A 23,405-nucleotide genomic window follows, 5' to 3' on the forward strand; every position below is an offset into this window, starting at 1 on the left:
GAGAGAGAGGGGGACATAGCGTGTGCTTATTTATGTTTCCTATGCCAAATGGGCCTTGTATTGATACAGTATAACCTCTCTCTAGTCATAAAAAAGGGAAATCACCATTAATACTCCACTGCTACATCAGCTCCATCAATCACTTCAACATGTGATCTGCAACATTTTATAGCCCAGCCGAGCGTAGGCCTCTGGGAACCATGGGAAAAATAAACTGCTGTGTTTTGACGGGGCGATGAGGTGTAACCGAGTTATTATACATCAGCTTGCTGTACAAAAACCTCTTGCTCTTATGGAGTCATGGACTCTTGGGATCCATACATCTCCACTACACTGCAGTCCGAGCTCACCTCTGTCCTGCTCGGTCATTTCTGTCTCTTAGCTTAACTCCTTCTCACAGCTCAGGTCTCTTTTACCCTCATGGTTTAATATGGAGGCATGAAAGAAAAGACTTCGCCATTCACTGTTAAAAGACAGAGAAAGATATTGTATATACAGCAAATTGTAAAACACTTAAAAGGTGCCAAGAATGTTATCCGCCCACACTGTCACCGTCCGCCTGCATCCTCAGGTCACTGAAGCCTCCGCTGGCACCTCGAGGACTGAATGTGATTGTCTGTGGAGAGACCGTGGGGACTGCGATCCCCATCCCACTCCTGTCAATCAATTACCCCCCCCCCTCCATCCCTCCCAAACCCTCCTGTTCCCCCTCTTTCCCTCTGTGGTCCATCACTCAAAACGCTCGTAGTTCCTGGTTTGGCGGACCCGTGGGACCATGTCCAGCAGCAGCCTGCAGAAGCAGAAGAGGAAAAACTGAGAACTTGTGACCTTGAGCCCTCTGTATCACCTTAAATCCAAAAAAAATGACACCTGCGAATCCCACTGCGACATACTGAGACCCTGGAGACACAAATTCCTTTCAGGTTTTAGTTGTTTAGTAGTTGTAATGACTGAAAATTTCAGACTAAAAAAACGAAAAACCTTCTCCTGAGAGGTAACTTAAGGATTTTACTTTTTTTATTTATTGTCTAACCTTTATTTCTGTCTTGGGATGTATTATCTCTTTAACTAGAGAGACTAGTCTTAAATGGCAGCGTAGTTTAGTTACCAGACAGTGACATAATTTGGAAACACTGCTTTCATACCAGTCATTTAAATACCAGATTCAAATTATGTGTCATGAAGAATATACCTGTTATAAATAGTCAAGCTACAGTCTCTCCTCTATGCCACTCAGGTCCTAGGTTATCGTGCTATATGTGGATGTTATAAATCCAATTTTTTAAAGTTTGGCTCCAAGCCCAGGGTGTATAGTATGAAAACGCAAGTTCCCAACAGACTTTGTCACAGACACATAGTCACAGATTTTCCAGAGCTACATATGAATCTTCCTGTGAGGTCCATCAGACTCTGCATGTTGCTGTCTCTTACTCAACCATTCTAAACTAACCCTCTAATAACCTCCACTATGAACTTACTTGACTCCGTAGGCTAAGATGATAAGGCCGATGAGGACACCTATTGTCCCGTCCAGGTACCACACCTTGGGCTCATGCTTGAACACTTCAGCACTGATGAGGATTGAGAACCCCATGATTCCCCCCACCAGTGAGTTAAACCCTGGAAAAAGAAAACAAAGAGTTGATGTAATCTTGTTACTCTTTCGGAAAAAGGTCTCGCACAGAGTTAGCTGATGAGGGTTTTGAAAGCTCAGTGTTGGAATTCAGCCCTCACTGTGCTTAGGCTTCCCTCAGACACCTGCTAAGAGTCCAGTGGACATGTGATATTGACTGCTGTGGTATAGAGCAGTATACAAAGTGTCTAGTGGTGTGACAGATTCCTGAAATGCCTCTGATGCCTGTCAGCAGTTCAAAAGGTCATAGCGTTAGACTAAAATGCGGCTGACCACAACCCCGTTTAGTTAATGAATCGCCGTCTGATGACCGGAATCTCTTACTCCGTGGCAGGAATGCTAGCATGAGTGAGAAACCTGAGTGTTACAGAGATGTGAGTTTGTTTGTGCTGTAATACAAATAATGTTCCACAGGGGAGGTCACACTTTAATGCTCTGACTAGGAAATGACTGTTTCCTTGAATAGAGAAACCCTTCCTGCATATATTTGAGGTGAACAGACAATGTGAGACAGTTCATTTAAAAAGACAAGCATGCAATTGACTAATTAATTCAGGTAAAAAAACAAGCTCCTTATTAGAAATCGTTCAAACTATGCATCTTTGAAGATCGTGGTCTTTATCTGGAAGTACAATGACCTGAAAGTCTTCTGTGTTTGAGCATGTGCGTACACCTACCATCTGTGATAAGGGCTCGGCTGGTGAGCACTTTCCCAAGCATGAACTTGATCACAGCCAGGATGATACACACCAGGCCGCTAACAATGGACACACTGAAAAGGAAGTCATCCTGAGAGAGACAAAAAATTTAACAGAGAGACAGTGAGAGTCATGGTTTGCCTATATGTTGTGATCTTCAACACCTGGTCACTCCGCCGGTGTCCCTCAGGTTGTAATCCTAGTTCCTCTCTCAATTATAACACCGGTTCATCCAAAAATCTTTGAGACTCAATAGATTGTTTGTTGGCAGGTATTATGGTACTGACAGTAATAAAAAGTAAAACTGAACATTAACAGTTTGAAACATTTATAGTTTCATAGGATTTACTCACTAAAATCTCTCTAAACAGCTTCCTGTGACTCTCCAGTTGTCAATATCCAGAGAAGAGAAGAGTTGATATAAATGTTGATCGATACAGCAAAGTTACCTTTTATTATAACTATGGGCTCACAGCAGCTGAAAGTTACTTCTGGACTTTTTTGTCCTGGGTTTTGCCTCTCAGGCTGCATTCAGGCTACCTTAAGGATGCTTACAACTGAACATCAGTTCAATAATAATGCAAAAAGGAACAATATTCTTTTTAGTGATGCAACTACAACATGATCTATTATTAAGTATCTTCAGTTTTTAGTAATGAAGCTAAAGTTGACTTTGAGCAGGGTTTAGTGAATTCAGATTCTCCATCATTGCTGACAAAACCTACAGTGAATCCTCAAGACAGCTGCGTCGACACGCCACGACCACAGCACAATACTGCAGATCCCTCCTGTACGGTTCATTCAGAAATCACCATGGTGCAGCCCTACACCCCCATTCAACCCCTTCTACCTAATAACTGTTCTCGCTCTTCCCTGATGAAGTGTCTCATCTCCATATTAAAACACAATCATCCATTACATCTCCACTCATCCATATCACTTTCCTTCTCCATCATTCAGTCCAAAAATGTTTTCCTTTGCTCCCCACAGCTCCTACGTAATTGCTTTCCCTGGTAATTCTTTCTTTCTCGATCAAATTGGGCTGGAATATGCTCTGCCTCTTCCTGATGTGTTCTTTTGGTTGTAAAAAAAAATTGACAAGAATTTCAGCTAAATTCCCAAAATGTAAATGCACAAAGGATGGCTGGAGGAGGAGCAGGGATGGATGAGCGAAAAGAAAGGGAGCTGCAGAGCACTCAGTGCCTCTGCGGCAGCATTAATATTGCACTATGGCCTTGAAGCCATGAAAAGCTAATTCGGCGAAGTCACTGGCATCAAAGAGGAGACGGAGAGAAGACCTCAGCATGCTGCATAGACCCGAGTCAGTGCTGTGACTCAGCTGTGAATAAACCTAAAAAGCATTTTATTCTTCAAAATTGAACACATTCTTCAGCGACATGGACAAATGTTTCATTGCACCTAAGACAGACACATTTTTTCATATGGGGTCTATTCACAATTTTCCATGGTTTTAAATCATTGGATTTTATGTAATAAATTGGAGGCCATTGTGCATAATAATTTAGCAGGTAGCTGGTTTAAATCATACTTAAGTAACCATTCAGTAAGTAGATAGTAATGGTAGATCCTGGAGTGGTCCCATGTGGTGCTCCACAGGGATTCTGAGTTTTTCCTGTATGCTGATGGTTTGTTTAGTAGCAGGTCATATACAAATGTTTAAATACATCATATTAATTTTTATGGATTTTATTCTGTGTCATGCTTCAGTGTTATTCCCAACACTTGTGTTACCTGCTATTTATAGTTTGTTTTATATAATTCTTTAGATCTCATGTTGGATAGAATTTGTTCTCTTGTGTGTGTGTGTTTTGTTTTGCTTTGTTTGTTTTTCAGTGCAAACGAAATATTTCCTGGAGCTGCTTCATAGTTAAAGCTGTCTAGCATTTTAGGAGCATTGATCACTTAGCTTCATTTGAAGGATTTCACATTATTATATTATTACATTATTTCCTGATGTTATGTTCCTACAAACCCAATAATCAAATTGGCTGGTGCACATTTCATCTGATACATCTAAACTAAATGTCCAACTAAATGTCTTTGCACTCTTATTGAAAACACGGCGTGGATCACAGTTATTTGGTTATTCTGAAGAGGTCTGCTTCCAGAAAGCTCACTCGATAGACGGTATACTGTGACTCTCAGTCTGCTATCATGGGGAATCCCCTCAGTGACCTTCTCATCAAGATTCGAAATGGGAGGGCTGGCATTTTGGCCCATAGCGGAGGGAAATGCACGCGCGCACACACACACACACACACACACACACACACACACACACACACACACTAGAGAGAACGGGAGGTAGAGTTCATGATAAATAGAACCCTGCCCAGAATCTGCTCGACATTTACATCTGACAACCAGATCCCTGTGCAGCAAATGCATACACTACTAACTGTTCTGCTTTTTAGAGGCGGAGAAGTCAGGTAAGCTCAGACATGTATCATCTACCATTACTTGGATGGGAAGAAACCAGACTGGGACATGCAGAGGGAGCAGAGAGAAAGAACATGGGCAATAATGGATAAAAGTGAAAGTACACTGGTATTATCTGGTCTGAATGTTCAACGCAAGTGGTATAAATACATTTCACCAAGCAGCTTCATTGCACAAAACTACAGATAAAATAGTGGGTAAGGTTGAAAAACCTGAATCAGACATACCTGTCTGCTCAAAACCAAATTCTTAAAAGGAATAGATAATTTGGGAAATACCGCTTCTCTTTCTGAGAGGTAGATGAGAAGATCGATACCACTCCAGTGTTTGTACACCAAACATAATGCTACAGTCAGCAGTCGGTTAACTTAGCTCAGCATGAAGAGTGGAAGCAGGGGGAGACAGCTAGCCTACCTCTGTCAAAAAGTGAAAAAAAAGCCCCAAACAGACAAAAAAAAAAAAAAAAATCCGCCCACTACCACCAGCACATAACTCGTCATAAATCCACAACTTGTCATTTTTACATTTTGGTTTTTGTAGGCACCAAACGTGCAAAGATACAATGTGCTAGCCGAGAAAATATTAAATTTACAATACAGTCCCTGAAATAAGCGGAACTGAATTGGAAACAGGTTGAAGTAATTTTACTGAACAGATTTTTTTCATAATTTTTTTGTTTGGGAAAATAAGACTTTACGTAAGCTGATTTAGGAACTAAAATTTGTCTTGTCTTCAGTTTGATGATCATGCATTTTAAAGGTTGCCCAGTGGCCTTTGAGAGGCTTTCATAAGCTCAGGGGTTGTGAAATTTTATCAACTCTCAGACGACAATGCAGCCCTTCAAATTAAATTAAAATGTGAAAAACCCTCCTGGGAGTTTAAAGGTTTTCACAAACCAAGGATGAAATGCCTGTATGAATAGTAAAGCTTTGTTTTGGACGCTAACTGACATTAATTGGGCCCAGAGGATTAGCAGAGCAAGAATAGTCAGGTGTCAAAAACCAGACACCCGTCTCCGCATGCTCCCTCCTCCATTCCCCTCTCTCTCTGACTCACCACTGCATACCTAAGCAGCTGCTTACCTTATTAACATTTCATAGCAAGAAGGAAGAGAGGGAGGCCGTGAAAATAAACTTTATTTCCAACATCGGCACACTGAGGAGGGCTGTGAGTCATACACAAGCTATATATATCTCCAACTATAGCCCAAGTGTGTGACAGAAGAGGAGCAGGTCGACTCAGAAAAACACAATCTGTCTGCCTCGCCACTCCCACATTCTGCCTTTGTTTATGCTTTGGTGCTCGCTGTCTGTCAGGCCTGTCTCTTTGCCTCACTGCAGCCACAGACGAATAGACGGGAAACAAAGTCGGCCCTATAAATCAATAAAGGATCTGCAAACTAACTGCATTTTGAGCCTGAGTGAGTAACAAAGGCTATATGAATCCATTGAAATGTGCATTTCACATAATGGTATACTTTCATTCTTCAGCTGATCCAAGAATTGAAAAATATATGTTAATGACATTAGGTTTCAACGGTTTATCTGCCAGTCTCCAAACCCAACCTCAACTGTGTGTGCAGTAGCCTACTGTGAAGTCTTTCTTTAAGTTTATACTGTATGTACTGTATATTGTTTGTTCTTGCTTTCTGTACTTCCTCACAGAAAAACTAACTTATCATTCTCAATAACAAAATCACAAAAAAGCATGTTGCAATAATACAAGGCAGTTAGCATGTAATTAAATTGGAAAGTCAATTAAATGAAGTCTGTACTCTGTACAAACAAACACAACACATCAGCTAAATTAATGGTACGAAGGCGTAGTCTTGGCCTTTCCTCTTATCCACCACCTCCTCAATGATCCCAATTACTCACCCATTTAATGGCTTAGTACTTTACCTACATCTGCCTTATTACAAATCCACATTGGAAAGATATTCTCAGCATTACTCTGAATATTATACTGTACCATGAGGTTACTAAATCAGGTTGTGCCATTAAATCTTATGAAATGTCTTAGCTAGCAAAGATTTTAGTAATGAGTAAATAGGTTCCAACCTTCAAAAATCAAAATGTATGAAACTTGGCAGCCAATCATGTGGAAATGTTGTAGGGACTTTGTTTTATTTGTTTATGTTTATGTGGAGAAATATGTGCTTTAGAATTGGCAGAGTATGAAGTTTAGGCTACATTTGAACTTGCCACATTTCAAAGTACACCTTTTGTAAAGTTCATCTTTATTCTCAGTGAATCTTCAGTAAAATAGCTTGGCCAAATTTTTTTTCCTTGGAATGTGACTGGAAAGTTTATTTTCAAACTTATATTTGCAAACATTTTTTTTTTCTATGGCATTGGTTTTAATTATAGCGTGCCGTATTGTGATGTACTGTAGTTCAGATATTCAGATCTTGTATTCTGATATTAGCTCCTTGAGAATCTTGAAACAGTTGTTTGCAATTAAATGACTTCACACTAGATACAGCTCATAATATAAAACTTGTATTCATGCATTTGAGACAACAACAATTATCTTCTCAAAACTACAGCAATTTGAATAAAATCATAGAGCTAAGTTTGAAAGAGGCAGTGAAAGGCCTGAGCAGGAATAATACTGTATCTCTAAAGTAATTTAGCTAACCAGAGCATAATGTTCCCATATTTGGTCATTATCAACGTCATTATATTCAGATCCTCGACAGCGTTTCTACAGGGTCGACTATTGCCCGGCAACCGGGTGATAAAGCTATTTCAGGAAGTGTGAACGCTCCTGAGTCTTCACACCTGAGATTTGTGACATTCTTCATCCAGAAGCAGCAACAACACCGCTGCTACATCCCTTTCACACACACGTCCATACTTATCCTTTGTTAATGGAAAAAACAAACCTAATCTGATGCTGAGTCTGTAAATCATGTTTTTGTTGAAAACATATATAAACCGGTGTAGAATAATTTCACTTGTTTTCAGTCCAGTTTGACATGAGGTATACATTGACTCACTAGTTTCTGGATGTTGTAGCAAACAAGCTGAATTGTTTGTTTGGGAAATTTTAACAATTTAAATTATCTCACGCTAATGTATCGTTAATCTGAACAGTTAGTCTGACAAATCAACTCTAAAGGAGTTTTATTAAGAATGTATGTAGGATGGATCTAATAAGGCAGAAATATTGAATAGTGTTACAGCAGGTCAAAACAACGTGACCACAGTTGACTCGACAAGTCATCCTGTTTGTGCATGACCAGCATGAGCCCACTGCATCCAACAGAAGAATAGTGAAGTTATTATAAAAGTCATGCTTACAGTACATATAGACAAAAGGTTTTAAAAATTTTCCAGCTGCAAGTTTGGCGGGATACCCTACCGCAGCCTCAACATAAAATTCAATTAAAACCAAATCGTCTAGACGTGACTTTAGATTTCTTTTGCCTGGAGACAGTACCAGAGCCGAAACCTTCCATCTGTTCAGTAATAACTCTGAGCTGTGAGCTGAATGCTAGCAGCCCTCTCCTACTTATTGCTTGGCCGCAGCCAGGCCTGGACCGCCAACCCTCCGGTGACCAGCACCATGTGATGGCCAAAGTGGAAAATATGCCGTTTTATCAGATCTACTGCCAGTTCAAATGGCAAGACGGGGACAGAATCAGCCATGTTAGATCTGCAGCTTCATGCCAATCACGTCAATATCTGCAATAGCTGTCTGCATGTTGTTTGTCTTGGATGCTAAGAAGTACATTTTGACAAGATATTAATAGACACAGGCACAAATTCAGAGGAGCTTTCTTTGGGTTCTCAGTGAAATCCTTGTCTCTGGCAGAGTGGTGGTATTACAGACGAGCAGGAAAGTAATCTACTATCTGGGCAAGCTTTAAAAACAGCCACAAATGCCACCGAAAAAATCAGATTATACACCAAATTTTGGCTTATGTTCAGTTCAGTGAGATGGACAAACCTGTTAAGTGAGCCTGTTTGACTGTTCAGCTGACAGCAATACAGCTCTCGGTGCACGACAGTATGTTAATATTAATGTGTTTATTTTTTTTTTGTGTTAAATGGACGACATAATCTGTCCCATATGGTGGATGCTTTAATCCAAAACTCTCTTCCATCTCCAATTTGACCAAATTCTGTACCCTGCAGCACAGTCAAAGCCATTTTCTGTCATATACTGTTTGATGTCATGCAGCAAAGTAACGTGGTAGTAAACTCTAATCTAGTATTATCTAGTCTTATCTAGTGTTTTGTTGTGCAATAAGTACATATCAACTCAAATGATGCTCTGTGATTGCATCCGTATATTAATGTGGGTTTTGTGGTGGTAGTCAATAAATTCTTACCACTTCAGGCAGGAGCTTGGTGGCCAGGTCGTGGATGGCCTTACCCAGAATGCACAAGGAGGACAGAATGAAAATCACACCCAGGATAATGCAGGCTCTGTAGAAGAAAAGAAAAGAAGAAAACTGTGGAGTGAGTACATCAATAACCACTAAATTACACTGCCAGCGAAGAGAAAATGCAGAAGACAAGGTTTCTTCTTTTTACGGTTGAATTTTTTATTCTTCAGACATTTTGACATTGCAGAGATCCTGATGCAACAGTGTACCCTGATGCTGAAAACACAGATCAAGAGCAAAAGTGGTGAAAGTGGAGCTTGCAGCTGCTACCTGCAGGGCTAAAGCCAGGGTTGTAAAATATAGTTCAAAATGTCATGAGAACAACTTCCCCCAGCACAATCCAAACCCTCTATGAAATGTTCTACTAGCCACCAACGAAACTCTTTAAAAAAAATAAATGTTTTAGAGAAATCACAAATTTGACATCTTGTTGATTCATTTAGCTTTTGCCATCAACTTCAGCTGTACTTTATGTTTAGTTCTAATTAGCATGCTAACATGCTAAACTAAAATAACTAACATGGTAAACATTACACCTGCAAAGCATCAGCATTTTAGCATTGTCATTGTGAGAATTTTAGCATGTAGCTCAAAGCACCACTGTACCTATAAGTACAGCCTCACAGAGCCGCTTGCATGGCTGCAGACCTTAAGCCCCATTTGGAGAGATTTATTTCTCTAGAGGAGCTGGGGTGAATTTAATGACCTGCCCTGGTCAGTGATTTTAATCCATTCCAGAGTGCCTATGTGGGTAATTTTCCAAACCCTCCCCAGTAATAAATACAGACAAAATAACCTACTGTTTTTCAGGGAACCCGCTGGTCCTCCTATAATTTAAATCCCGTCTTGAGCAATGTCCTTGTATTTTAAAGTGGATCTCTGAGTTTTATCCCACAGGAGGAGCTGCTTGTCCTTATACTTGTTTTTTGATCAGCTCATTGTATAATGTGATGTTTTGTGTAAAAATGGATTTAGTCAAAAATATTTTTACTAATCTGATGGGTGGAAACATGCAAGTACCAACATATTGGCCTATTTGGGAACAAATATTATGAGGGAAAAAAAACAAGGCCATGAGGAGATCAAGACCCCATAAAGGTTAATTTAATGGGATGTAGTAATGTCGGCTAAAGGCATTCTCTTTTGGGCCCTGCTTTTAGCCTATACTAGTTTACATTTTGGCAAATTGGCACCATTAAATGTATGCCAATTACCTGCTAGCAGTTCGTGTTTAGCTCTGTTAAGATCTGACTGAATTATGACTCCGAGAAGAAAATACATTTTTGACTCCAATTCACCTCACACAGCATCTTTGCCTCCCCTCCCGTTGGGGAGACTTTTGGCTTTCTCTGTAGCTTTGTTCTGCTGAATGTCCATGTCCATTGTCCATGTACATTACATAATTTTGTGAAGTTTAAAAACACAGAAATGGTGAGTTGAATGAGTCTTGATAAATTTTGTTTAACAACAAATGGAACAAAGGATAGATAAAACTATATTTTCCTGTGTCCCTAAAATGATCGTGAGTGTCACATAACCTTGTTGCACTGATGCACAAAGTGAAAATGCTCTACAGATTTATTTGGAAGCAGCAGATGTCCCTTAAACACCTACCAATTAACAAAGTCTAGAGGGAGACAAAAAACATTTGGAGCATATGCCCCAGTCATGCATGGTTAGCAGTGTGTGTGTTCAAGTCTAAAGGCTGCTCTGGAGCCAAACCTTGCGTCCCGGGTTTTGACCGGATGAGGTAACCAAGGCAACACCCAACATTACTCGGGGAAGTACACAGCAGGGCACACAACCACCATGGGGGTGCTCAGTCCCCACTAACAGGCCCCCTGTTGTTTCTTGCACACTATGGATGTAAAAATGAAACTGTATCTCCGCGTTGCTGTTTTCTCCACAACAAAAACAACAACAACCAAACTGCAAAAAGACCATTAAAGGATTTCAGCAGAAACACAGATTATGTTTCAGTATCTCATTCTAACTCGTTTTTTTTGTTTCGAAAAGCTCCACGTTTCTATGTAGGAACCACACTGCCTCACTCATCTCGTTTTGATATCTTGAGTTTGTTACCTTGGCAACCGGTCTGTACCTCGGCATCGCTATTCAGCCACATCTCCTCTGTCAAACACAGACAGATGAAAAAATTAAGAGTGATATTGATTCTCTGGTTGTGCAGAGTCGTTTTCTCACTCAATCTGATGAAAGCCGCTGGCTGCTAATAAACAAACAAAAAAAAGAAAACCTGCTGGAAAAAAACAGAGGCACAACGATACCGTTATAGTGTGTGTGTGTGTGTGTGTGTTAGTATATGTAAAGTATATGTTTATATTTACATGCATAAAGTACATGTCTTTTTAAGTGCTCGTAAACTTGTGCATCGATACAGTATTTGTGTTTCAGCTTGCAGGTGATTCTCGCTTTTCTGTGTGTTTCAGAATATTAATATATCTTTGTGTTTAGAGATGTTTGTGGCTGTTTGTGTTTGCGCGCGCACGTGCGTGTGTTTGATCCAGGATGAAGCCTGGTGTCTTGATGAAACCAATTACTGGCTGAGCAGCTTCCTGAACTTGGTCCAAGTGGGTTAGATTTAACACAGATATGTCACATATATCTCCAAAACACAGCTACGGTTGTTTTTATTTTCATTAGATGAAGAAATTGCTACTAACTGGTATTTTATTGTTTGCAGCATGTCAGATTTTACTCAGATTTTACTTGAATTAATGTCTTTTTCCGCCCGTGTTACTATCTCATCTCCAGAGGACATGATCTCATCTGTCGTCTATACAGCAATTAGCCGTCGCTCCTCTGAGTCCACAACACATCTCCACTCTTGAATGTGTGTATGCGTACTGTATATGTGTTTGTGTGCTGGGACTGACAGATTAACTGTATCAATCCACCAGATGCCCCAACAATAAGGTCAAAGATAGTGAGAATTTTCATTCATTTGATTCATTCTGTAACAGATGATATTGTTTGTTGGAATTACAGTGTAGTTTTTTTAGATCAACAAGTTACTACTACGAGTTACTACTAAGAAATTTCAAGTACTTTCGCTTCATTTGCTATGGATCCTCTTGTCTTAATACAACTGAGCCGAAAAAAGTGACAGACAACTGGGTTACACTCAGTTTTCTTCTTTTCTGTCTTTCAGAAGAGCCAGCACTTTGACAATTAAACAGGCTCGAAAAACCTGACCTCCACACACAGACACACAAACACACACACACACACACACACACACACACACACACACACACACACACACACACACACACACACACACACACACACACACACACACACACACACACACACACAGCTAGGTAAATATAAGATATGCTCGTTTGTGATAGATCCCAGTGGACCAAGGCTGACAGAGCTGAAGAGACCTCCTGTTTGACACAATCCTTTACAGGTCAAAGCAAACCACACACACACACACACACACACACACAAACACAAACGCACACATAGCTAGGTAAGGATAAGATATGCTCGTTTGTGATCGATCCCAGTGGACCAAGGCTGAAGGAGCTGAAGAGACCTGCTGTTTGACACAATCCTTTACAGGTCAAAGCAAACCACACACACACACACACACACACACACACACACACACACACACACACACACACATTGACAGACACTGTGGACACATCTTTTCTGGGTTTGTTTGGTTCTCACAGCTGAAATTAAACCATCTGTACAGGCCAAAACAAAGGCACGAACAAATGCAGGATGTCTGCAAGTAGTCTTGTAATACAATTTAGTACTAAAACATTACAATATGTAGAAAAAAAGCTGTCAAAACAACAATATATCTGCCTGAAGACTGATTTAGAAAATACAAAAAATATAAATGGTCAGTATAAATATAACACCAGACAATAAAATTGTATGATAACCCGCTGATAACCTTGATTTTGGCAACACTCTTGTCAAACTCTTATCACATCCAGGTGATAAACTATCATTTCTTCGTTCTTTTGTCCTCAGATCCACATCACATTTGGTCAGTTAATTTTGGTGGCTAATACTTATTTTAACAGTTGACAGTTAATAGCATTTAATGTTTTTGTGGACACCCAAAACTGAAAGTGATTTACATCTAAAGTAGGTTTGAGAGGATCTGGGTGAACGGTAATTGTACTTACATGTATTCACGGTGTGCAGAGTGAACAGCTGCAGCGTTGCTGTACCGCCACAAAACAATGACAGAGGACAGCACATCCAGTGTGGCATCAAACTACAGGGTGAAAACAAAGACAGATATTTTACATTCTCTTCCCTGCAGCATTTATTGGTAGCCATCATAGCTTTAGTCAAGTGGAGGCGTAATGGTTGACTTACAGCAAATCCGAAAGCTGAAGCACTGTGGCGCATGATGGAAACAGCTGGGAAGAAAACAGAGAGAAAGAGAACGAAACATGACTTTACACAGCAGGATGAAGACTTCCCGTCACTGTCTGTGTTCATGAACAAATAAAGGGTGATTGTTGCTAAATAAAAAGTGTCAGTCAGGAAAATATCTCATCTCAACTCCACAGAGACATCAGATTTTTTCTGCAGTTCAGGACGCTGACTGGGTCCTCGCCTGTTTAACTGCAAGGATAGATGATTTTCATTTTTGTCCAGGGGTTTATTTTGCGAGAAATCGGTTTTCTAGTTTTTATTCGTTTTTGCACCAATCCCGCCCAATGAAAAGAAGCTATATATTTGTTGAAAACAAACAGAGCCAAACCAGTATGTCTACTCATCAACACAGCCACAAACAAACACACACACACACGCACACACACCTCCAATGAGGAGACAAAGAAAAAGAGACAATGGAGAGAAAGATCGAGATAGATAGAAGGGAGGAATCCTCTACTCTCCTCCCGAGTTTATTTTTAGCTAGGCACACTGGGGGCCAGCATCTCGCCTCAGCCCTGCATGCAGAAACACAGCATTGTGTGGTGTCTTTCCCTGTGTTCTTTCTGCTGCAATAACAGTAAACTAATTTAATCCTCCCTATATCCTTTTTCCCTTCCTGTACCCTCCTTCTCTCTCCTTCTCCAGTCTACCATGCTTCCTTCTTCTTCATCCTCTCTCCAATCAGTTGCTCTTTCTACGCTAAAGGCACAATCATCCACTCCCCTGCCATCGCCCTGACCAAAATGAAAACAGAAATGACTGTTGCCTTCACATTGTCTTGAAAATACGTAAGCACACATGGACAAGCCCTGAATACAAATTAGTATGATAACAGAGATCTGTGTAGATGCAGCACAGAAACAGTTGCCAACAACTCATTATAAAAAAAATCTCAAAAACAACTTTTGGTCAATTTATTTAGCAAAAATAAAATACAATGCCTGATAACCAGTTTCTTTTCTTTGCTCTAGCATGGATTCTCAAAGTAGCTCTGTGATGTTTGATTTTGAAAATGAAACAATGGTTTCCACAAAAACTTGTTTTGTTATAGGAGCCATCTTATAGGATCCATTCTTTCTGACAAAAAGAATTTGAGTGCATAATATGTCATATTAATGGCAATGCTTAGAAGTAAAAGTTAAAAGGCTACAGTTGGCTATCATCTTGAGTCCTGCAAATCATCATCCCTCCAAGTTGGAGTTCAACTTCATGTTTGCCAATAATATCTCCAGGTTAGGTTTAGGGAAAGATCATGATTTGGGTTGAAATTAGTACTTAGTTAAGGTTAGGGAGCCAAATAAAACATCAGACTTTAAAATGGAAGGCCGTTGTCTGTTTCCTTTTTTCAGCCAACAGTCAACATTGGCGTTTTTGGCTGGACCGCGACGGCGAGGCCAGCCATACAAACGCAAATGTCTGTGATTGACTCACTGACTGATGTAGTTATACCATTGGTCGGCTGGTCAAGTGTTGGAGTTTCCCTATTGGCTGTCGCTCTTTCAAAAAAAATTGGCGCCAACAGTTTCTGATACGTCATCAGATACGTTTACAGGCAGTGATGCCAACTTGATTTACCAACTTTTCAATCCCCTTTAGAGACTTCTTTTCAAAAAAGCACATAGCAACAAATCTAGTGACTTTTTGGACAAACTTTAGCTGCCATCTGTAGAACAGAGTTGCCAGTATTGCCCCCTGAGTGCGAGGTCAGCCTTTCCCTCCACAGGTACACCTCTTTATGCGTCTCATTCACTTGACAGCACGGCAGCTGACATAGATGTGCTTCTATGTCTGTATTGGACTCAATTTTCACACAGCCTTGACAAATTATATATTATTTGAAAGCTCTAAGTCTCCTGATTTTATCTGTGAAAAGACTTTCCTATGTCACTGAAACAGCTGTTGACACAGAATTGGTTCAGACTTCCGGCTATGGCCTCAAAGTGTTTTGCACACAAAGGGTACTACTACAGGCCTTATATTCCTTTTCAAAAATAGACGAGGCAAATAAACTTACATTTTTATCATGCTTGTGCTTCTGTAACCAGTTTTATACTCATTCTGATTTTGTTGTTGAAAAATTTACAGAGTCACCTTTCAAAGGAGACCAGGATTGTGACAGTACTCAAAAGGGTCGAAGAAAAGGAACCTTTTTATTTTGGCTACTTTTTTTGGGGGCTTGAGCACAAAAGTGGGAGTGTGTGGTAAGAGGTTAAAAGGCAGCAAAGCTAAGACATTATGTATAAAGTTTTGGCTCTAAAAAAAGATTTTTTGTGTTTGTTTGATTTTTATTTTAATGGATGTTAAGATGGTTCAATTCTTGTGAAGATCTAGTTTTTTGATCATTATATATTGGTTAGAGAAAACCAGTGGGTCCCAGGTTGTTTAACTTGTGTATTTTAGCTATCAGAACATAGTATACATATAAATCATATAGTGTGTACCGTATGAAGCATATGAAATCAAAAGACATCACATGATGTACTGCCTGGTTGACCTGTTCTTTAAACATCTGGGGTGGAGATTTTCTTCTTGCCAAAAAATGTTAAGCCCGTGTGCTTGAGCTCTCACTGTGACAACAGGCAGGTGATACAACAAATAGAACTTGACAGCTGTTCAAATGAAAGTAAATAAAGAGGGAGGGACAGTGTAGACACCAAAGTGTCACCCATCTGCCAGAGTTGACATAAAAAGTAGCAGCCACACGAGGTGTTTGTCTTTTGTTTGCATGTGAAGGACTTTGACACATTAACTGAGGTGAGCATGTCTGTATAAGCACAAAAAAACAGCATGGTTTATATTTAACTTTAAATCTGCCCCTAAATGTATATCTGCTGCTCCTCCTCCCTCCTCCCCTCTTTCCTCCATTCCTCTCATCCTAGCTCCTTAATTAGGAGCAGAAAGAAGAAATTGTGTATAAATGAATTGGCTGCAGCTCCACTGTCGTCAAAGCTGGGCCCAGCGATGGCTAATTGGCTCCCCAGAAAGCTGGGTGGGTGTCAGCGGGGATGGCGCTTCAGCATCACATCAGGCTATTACACAGACATGCATACACACAGTTGAGATTTCTCATCTCCTTGTACCCACCCACCCCCCGCCACCACCACCCTGTCACATTTGACAAGAAAAAGCAAGAGAACAGAAAATAAAACACCATTCAAGCTCTGCTGGTTTACTGGCTGTTTCTGGAGCTGCATTATGCATATCAGTTAAACACTTTGTTGTCAAGGTTGTTTTTCCAGTTGGTGGACACTGGTGCCGTTTGTCTCACTGTGCTGCTGTAGCAATGCATACACATTGTTATTAAAGCAGCACCAAGGGGCTCGATGACATTTTCATTCATTCAACTCAGTTCCACTCCACAAATTTTATTCTAAAACGGATTGCAGACCACTCAAGACATGAGCTGGAGGCGAAATTCTGGGTCCGCTGAAAGCCAAAATCTGCCAACAGGTCTTCAGGGCAGCTCAGACTGAAATCGACCGCTGCTTGCTGCCCAGTTAAGAAGGTGTGCAGACTAACTGAAAGGACAAAGATGATCATCACACACCTGAGGATAAGGGATTTCATACACGGCCTGCTTCAGAGACATTTTAGTCCAGAACATTTAACACTTAATCAAGTGATAAAACTGAATTTTGTGTCATGGTAGAAAATATTTAAATTGAATATATGTTTTGAAGTGATACTATTTCAAGACTTTTGATTAAGACAGTCAAAGGCAAGCAGTTTACGAGAAAAAAAAAAAGAAAAACCATGTAAATTTCATTAAAAAAAACAGGCCTTTTTCAGGGATTAAGAAATTGTAGTATATAAGCAAATACGGCTATTTCACAAAATCTCAAACTATTATTGTAACTGGAGTAGGGCCAGTTAAGGTGGGAATCTCTATTATTGTGAATTGTTGTTAAAAGCAGTTTATCTTTTAATTTACAATGTTATTTTTATATTTTATTCTTCTATGGATAAATTCGCACCAGCTAATGGGAATCACTCTTATATTTCAGATTTGGTGAGTCAGACTGGACCAAAAACATAAATATACTTGAGAAAAATCTCAACAGCTCTGTCTCTGAAAATTGTCAAATATTAACCTTACCTGAACTTATTACAGTAAGGCCTCCCATGTTTGAAGTACCCCATGAATGTGCCAAATAGGACGTCTAAATGATAAACTTAAAGCTGCACCTGTCTGCCCATAATAAAATTCACACACAGAAACACACACATACGTATGCTTAAATTGGATCAGGTCTTTCTCATGTTTGAATAATGCTAATATTTTACAGGGTATGTTACCCAGCAGCTATCGTTCTGTCATCACGTAGAGCTGACAGGGAGCAGCAGCAGGTGGTGGAGCACCCTGCAGTTCTGCATCCACTGCAGTCGGTCAATGCCAGAATGCCTTCCACAAAAATTTTGACAACTTCGTAAAAGGTTTAAAATGTTCATTTACGTTTAATGAAGTATTGCTAACAATTTTTTTAATAAAACCTGAACTGAAAAGCTGAACGCTGAGCAGTGGGAGTGGTGCAACTTCTGCAAAAGAGTGTGTCCAGACTGAAGTGTATAGGAAATGCAATACTTCATAAAATGATCCACAAAAAGAGATTCCATGATGAATCAATCCAAGACTGGCTAATCTGAATGATGCTATTTGTACAGTATTTAAAAGGCAACACTTTCCGTTGATACTCTTTTCAATACAGTAGATTGGATTTATTCATGATCTCTTTATAATCCAGGTAATTAATGATGGACAGTTATACAAGAGTGCTGGGTTTTTCTCTGTTCTGCTGTCTCTCTGTGTATTTTCTGCATCTTGAGTTCATTAATCTCTTCCTTTGAAGTGCTTAATGTTTTGTTTGGTGTGGCTTACTTTATGCTGTTACCTTACACAGGATGCTGGGTATAAAAACAGATTGGGATTGCCCAAGTACAGAGCTAACCGAGCTATAAAGCAGAATAGAATCTGATGCTATCATCAGCTGGCTAATAACAGGATTCTCACACAGCCTTTGCATATTAAAATATTCTTATTACAATGGGACTCACTACCGAGGACATATTTTACATTCAGCAGACATCAGCTTGTTTGCAAAGAGCCAGTGACAGTTTAACAGAAGGTTTTTAACAAGTGTTTAATGAGTGATCACGCAACTGGTGCAGTGGATTGTTTGCTAATAAATGTTCGTTTTCACTACAGTGTCCATCAAACAGGAAGCACAAAGAGAAGGGGACTCTGCACTGCAATGAAAGGGAACTGGTTAGATGCGAATATCAACAGTAGTAGCAGTAACATAACATAAATCTTAAGAATTGATTGAACGTTTTCTATATGATAACATCACAAATCACACAAAAAAAGAGCATATACCATCACCTTCTATTAATATGATCTTAAACACAACGTTGCCACATTAAAGTGTGTTAATATGGCAAGTTAAAAAACTCCATCACTAAATTATCTTATCTTTTTCAAAAATGTCAAAAGTCTAAAATCAATTTAGATATGATCTTACGCTGAAATGATAAAAATATGTTATCTTCATGTATTGAAAGATAAAATTGTTACAAATCCAATCAGTTATATCAATTGCAGTTCATTACAGCAGACTAGAGGCCACATGGACATTGCAAAACATCTTCAACAGAACTATGTGGGACTCGATTCTCTTATTTTGCAACGAATAAACCTTTAACTGTGGAATGTGTTTAACCCGAAACTCAAGTAACTTAACACACACATGACAAAGAAGGAAGTTGTAAGACAGGCCTGTGGTCTCCTGCTGCTCTACCAGCGTTTCCTTATCAGAACAGGAAGTGGGTTAAGTGTTTGAAACAACATGAACTGAAATCAGAAAGAGGTTCAGACTTCCAAAAGTAAATATCACCGTTCTTCAACTTCTTTACTCCAACAACCTGCTGGGTCACGTCACTAATTCTGACCCAAGTAAAAACAACAAATCAAATTACAATATTTAATTTCATCCACAAACACAACCCTAAGTAATTGTTGAACAACGGCATTTTCTTCAGTCCGGTGTGTTATTAATGGAGGTCGCAAAAATCGTAAGAAAACAATTATGATTAATGATGCTGACCCAGTGTGAACCAGGGCTGCTACATCGGCCTCATTCATCTCTTCCTCTGCTCATTTCTGAAGCTGATTTGCAAGCAGTGCCATGTTTCATTTATGAGTAAGAGTATGCAAGATGTGACAAGTGAGGGGTCCCACTGTAAGACTAAGGATATGTGATAAACATGTCTAATGAAGACAGTACATGAAAAAATGTTCATTGAAGAGAAATGGCCTGGTTGCAGAGGTGGAAAGTCGTTTTTTAGCAGAGTAAATGAGCATTTATACTAAAAAAAGAAAAACATTTTAAAAACAAGGAAACAGGAAACTCTCATATTTCTGCACATCTGCAACCCAGTGTCGATGTGATCAACTACACTGCAGCATTGCTTGTCCTCTTTACTTGTGCATCTGTCAAGTACTAATCTGCATTTACTGCAAAGGAGGGGGAAGAAGCATCAGTTGTATATTGCAGTAAGTGATGGTGACTAATTTCTGAAACAAGACTAACAAAGTCTATGATATTTCAATCATATAAAAAATCCTTTAAAACACCACTTTTTAAATTTTACTTCATGATATGACATATATTCATCTCCAAATTTCTCCAAGTCTCACAAATGTCTAAAACATCTGCAAGATTTTCTATAATGGGCTTTCTAATCCAATTTCAGAAACTGAAAAACACGATGAAGCATTACCTGAATTAGATCTACAAAGTGACTCACTTTAATCCCAAATTAGACTAAATGAGAGGCACCTTTGACATGCAGAGAAATTAAATATATGTAAGATCAGTAATCTTCTCTGTTCCTCTCAATCTAGAAACCCAGAATGAGTCATCGTATCCATGCAGGGGACCTCATCCTTGACACGTGGAGGTTCAACGAAAAGAAAAACCAGAAAACTTATGACAAAGACAGGTCCTTTAGCTTGTTCTGCTTGTAAAAGAAATAAAACTTCGGTAACCGCAGCAGGAGACGAGGTCGAATGAAAAAATGTTCCATCTTGCTCTCTTAATTGAGAGACATTGTCATTTGAAGTGGAAGCAGTGGGAGGCTAAGGGTTTAGGAGGTCATGAAACAGGATCTTGGCATCAAGTGTGGACTGTCAGAGTTAGCGTGCTGAAGCGTCATCGCATCAACTGCTTATCCTTCATGTTGTCTTTTATTTTAAGTACTACTTTAAGGATGTCACATTGATCAATGGGGTTTCACAGTAATAAACGGACCTGTCCTTCATATGAAGGACCAAACAGCAGGCACCAGAAACTCTTTGGATCTTGTTTCTGTAGATGTCCAGAAATATAAAAAGCAACACTTCCTGTGGGATGCATCAAAGGAGAGACCTGAAGGTGTTACTCACTGAAAGCAGCGATGGCCAGGACAATGGTGACCAGAATGGAAACCCAGGACACCCACAGAGCTTTCTTTCGATAACTCTGTGCTTCATGAGGCTTCAGGCGCATACTGCTCTCCAGAAGACCTGCAGACAACAACGCAGGACACAGTAACCCACAATGTACAGACATGACTCTGACAGCATAACAGGGAAATAAAGGGGCCAGTTTGGTGTTCAAAATAGTTGTGTTTACCTGCCTTTTGATTTGCAGCAGCATTAGAAATAGGGAGCCAATGGATTACTAGGCCTACTGACACGACAGTGACATAAACACAACATTGAAATATCACCTCATAAAGCTGATAACTTGTTAGCAAACAGTTGCCTATTTACATATGCAGCAGACACAGAGCAACCACAAGTAGTGTTTTCAAAAGACCTGACGAATTTAAATCAGGTATTCTCTCTCCTTTCAGCTCTTAATTGGTTTCCACCAGCCGCTGAGGGAAATATCTGCCTCTTTAGCAGTTAAATGCTCAACTGTCTTCACCAGCTAGTTGCTAACTTTGTGCGTCCCTCGTTTGGTGCTGGTTAGGCAATGTACAGTCAGTTTATCAGAGATTTTTCCCAAAAAACACGGCCGCCTGCTGTTTCCGGAAATAAGGCTGATTAGAGCGATGAGAGTGAACCAAAACAGTAAAAACAGGGGCCGGAAAACCAAACCACTGAGCCGAAAGACACTATAAAGCCTTGCAGAGCTCAGGAGACATGCACAGCCGGATGATAATTCTCTTTGGGTTCGTCACTTCAAGCAACCCCTTTCACATTACACAGTCATCTGAAACACTGATAATATCAAAATTTTGCTTAACTGTACAACTTTCGAGTGCATATGCTGTAGGCTCAAAGTAACTGATAACAAACTGCATTACTGATTTTTAAGCGAACTGAATTATGTTGCTGATTACCAGTTAAAAGCAGGTGACCAGCAGTGAATTACAAGTAATGATAACAAGTAAAAGTTATCTTTCCTATACACTATGGTTTGTCTCTGTCTGCTGGTATTGTAAATCCAAGCTACTGCTGTTCTACTACTATCTACTCCCTGTTGGTAACACGTGACCTTTGTTCATTGGCATTCATTTAATTGGGCACAGTTGGTTTAAAATACCATGTTGTATTGTGTATTTGCTGTAAGAATGAATCTATCTATACAAGTGGTTTTGGATGTTTTAGCCAATATACTCTAAAGTAACAAATATTTTTAAATAATTAGTAGCCGTTTTTCGAAGCATGCTGCAGTATTTCAGAAATGAATTGAGTTTCCAGTTTTTTCACTTTATATAACAATGAATCTGAAATGGCTTGAATGTGCTTGAGTTATCCATTAAAATGAATGTCCACTTTTATTTTGGTCAGAGTTAAAGGCTGTTATGTTGTAAGGGCAGATTGTTCTCAAAAGTCTGAAACATGAACACGATTCCTTGTCTGCCATATTTAGGATATGGATCACCCTTTCACCCTTTCCCAAAGGCAGTCCACTATTTTATTCACTGAATCTGTAATCACAGCACAGTATATCGGGCAACAGATGTCAAACACAATGCAAGTATGCATACTCTGTAGTCCATTTCTACCCAACCCTGTAGATATGTTTCCATACTGACCATAACATTAAGGTGTCACTCATCAGTTATATCACCTCTCGGTGTGGAACATTTGGAGGCTAATTATAAGAAATAGAAGAGCAGCATTTTTTCAGCATAGTTGAAACAGATTTCCATTGCATGTACAGTAAAAATGTGCATTAGGCTATTCTCCATGGCATTATGCTGAGTGTGCGCCCCTCGCCACAGGGCGTCTGGTGAACCCTAAACTTTGAACCTATTTCACACCGCCTACCTCGGTCATCTATGCTCTCTGTTATCTTCATCTCCTGGTCCATCCTGAAACCCTCTCGCTGACTTTCCGTGTTGGGCTGCTGCTTCTGCTGCTGGGAGTCCGCCTGCTCGCGCTGCCCGTTCACCGCCGCGGGGTCCACAACTACAGCCGGGTGCGGGACGGCGGTGGAGTCTGGCTGCGTGGAGTCCGTCATCTTCTCGTCAGGTTGCGGTTCCAATGAGGCACTCCCGGAATGTCACACCTGGGCGAGAAGTGCAGGCTTTCAGCTGGGGAGAGACCCAGAGAGGGAGAGGGAGGGAGACTCCTTGCAGGGCTGCAGGTCCAGTTGCGCCAAATTACGCACTGTAAGGTGAAATGATACCGGAAATGATGAGATATGGACAATAAAACAAGCGTCTGTCACCTGAAAAATACTTACATTTAAACATGTAATGTCTATGCTAACTTGGTTCATTTACATCTAAC

General features: G+C 39.9%; 1 protein-coding gene and 1 long non-coding RNA gene across 2 annotated transcripts; one reads left to right on the top strand and one right to left on the bottom strand.

Moving 5' to 3' along the window:
* Positions 1-706: 706 nt before the first annotated feature.
* Positions 707-23,405, bottom strand: LOC120798174 (transmembrane protein 163-like). Its single transcript, XM_040142275.1, has 9 exons — positions 23,359-23,405; positions 22,941-23,206; positions 21,063-21,182; positions 13,556-13,599; positions 13,360-13,451; positions 9,131-9,227; positions 2,311-2,422; positions 1,479-1,620; positions 707-790 (listed from the first exon to the last, which is right to left on the bottom strand). Exons 2-9 carry the CDS (start codon positions 23,131-23,133, stop codon positions 730-732), a joined length of 861 nt encoding a protein of 286 aa, XP_039998209.1. The 5' UTR covers positions 23,134-23,206; positions 23,359-23,405; the 3' UTR covers positions 707-729.
* Positions 6,132-9,551, top strand: LOC120798176. Its single transcript, XR_005708626.1, has 3 exons — positions 6,132-6,211; positions 9,139-9,260; positions 9,358-9,551. It is a non-coding gene; the product is annotated as an uncharacterized LOC120798176 (long non-coding RNA).

This window comes from Xiphias gladius, chromosome 13 (genome assembly GCF_016859285.1).
Source record: "Xiphias gladius isolate SHS-SW01 ecotype Sanya breed wild chromosome 13, ASM1685928v1, whole genome shotgun sequence".
NCBI lineage: Eukaryota > Metazoa > Chordata > Actinopteri > Istiophoriformes > Xiphiidae > Xiphias > Xiphias gladius.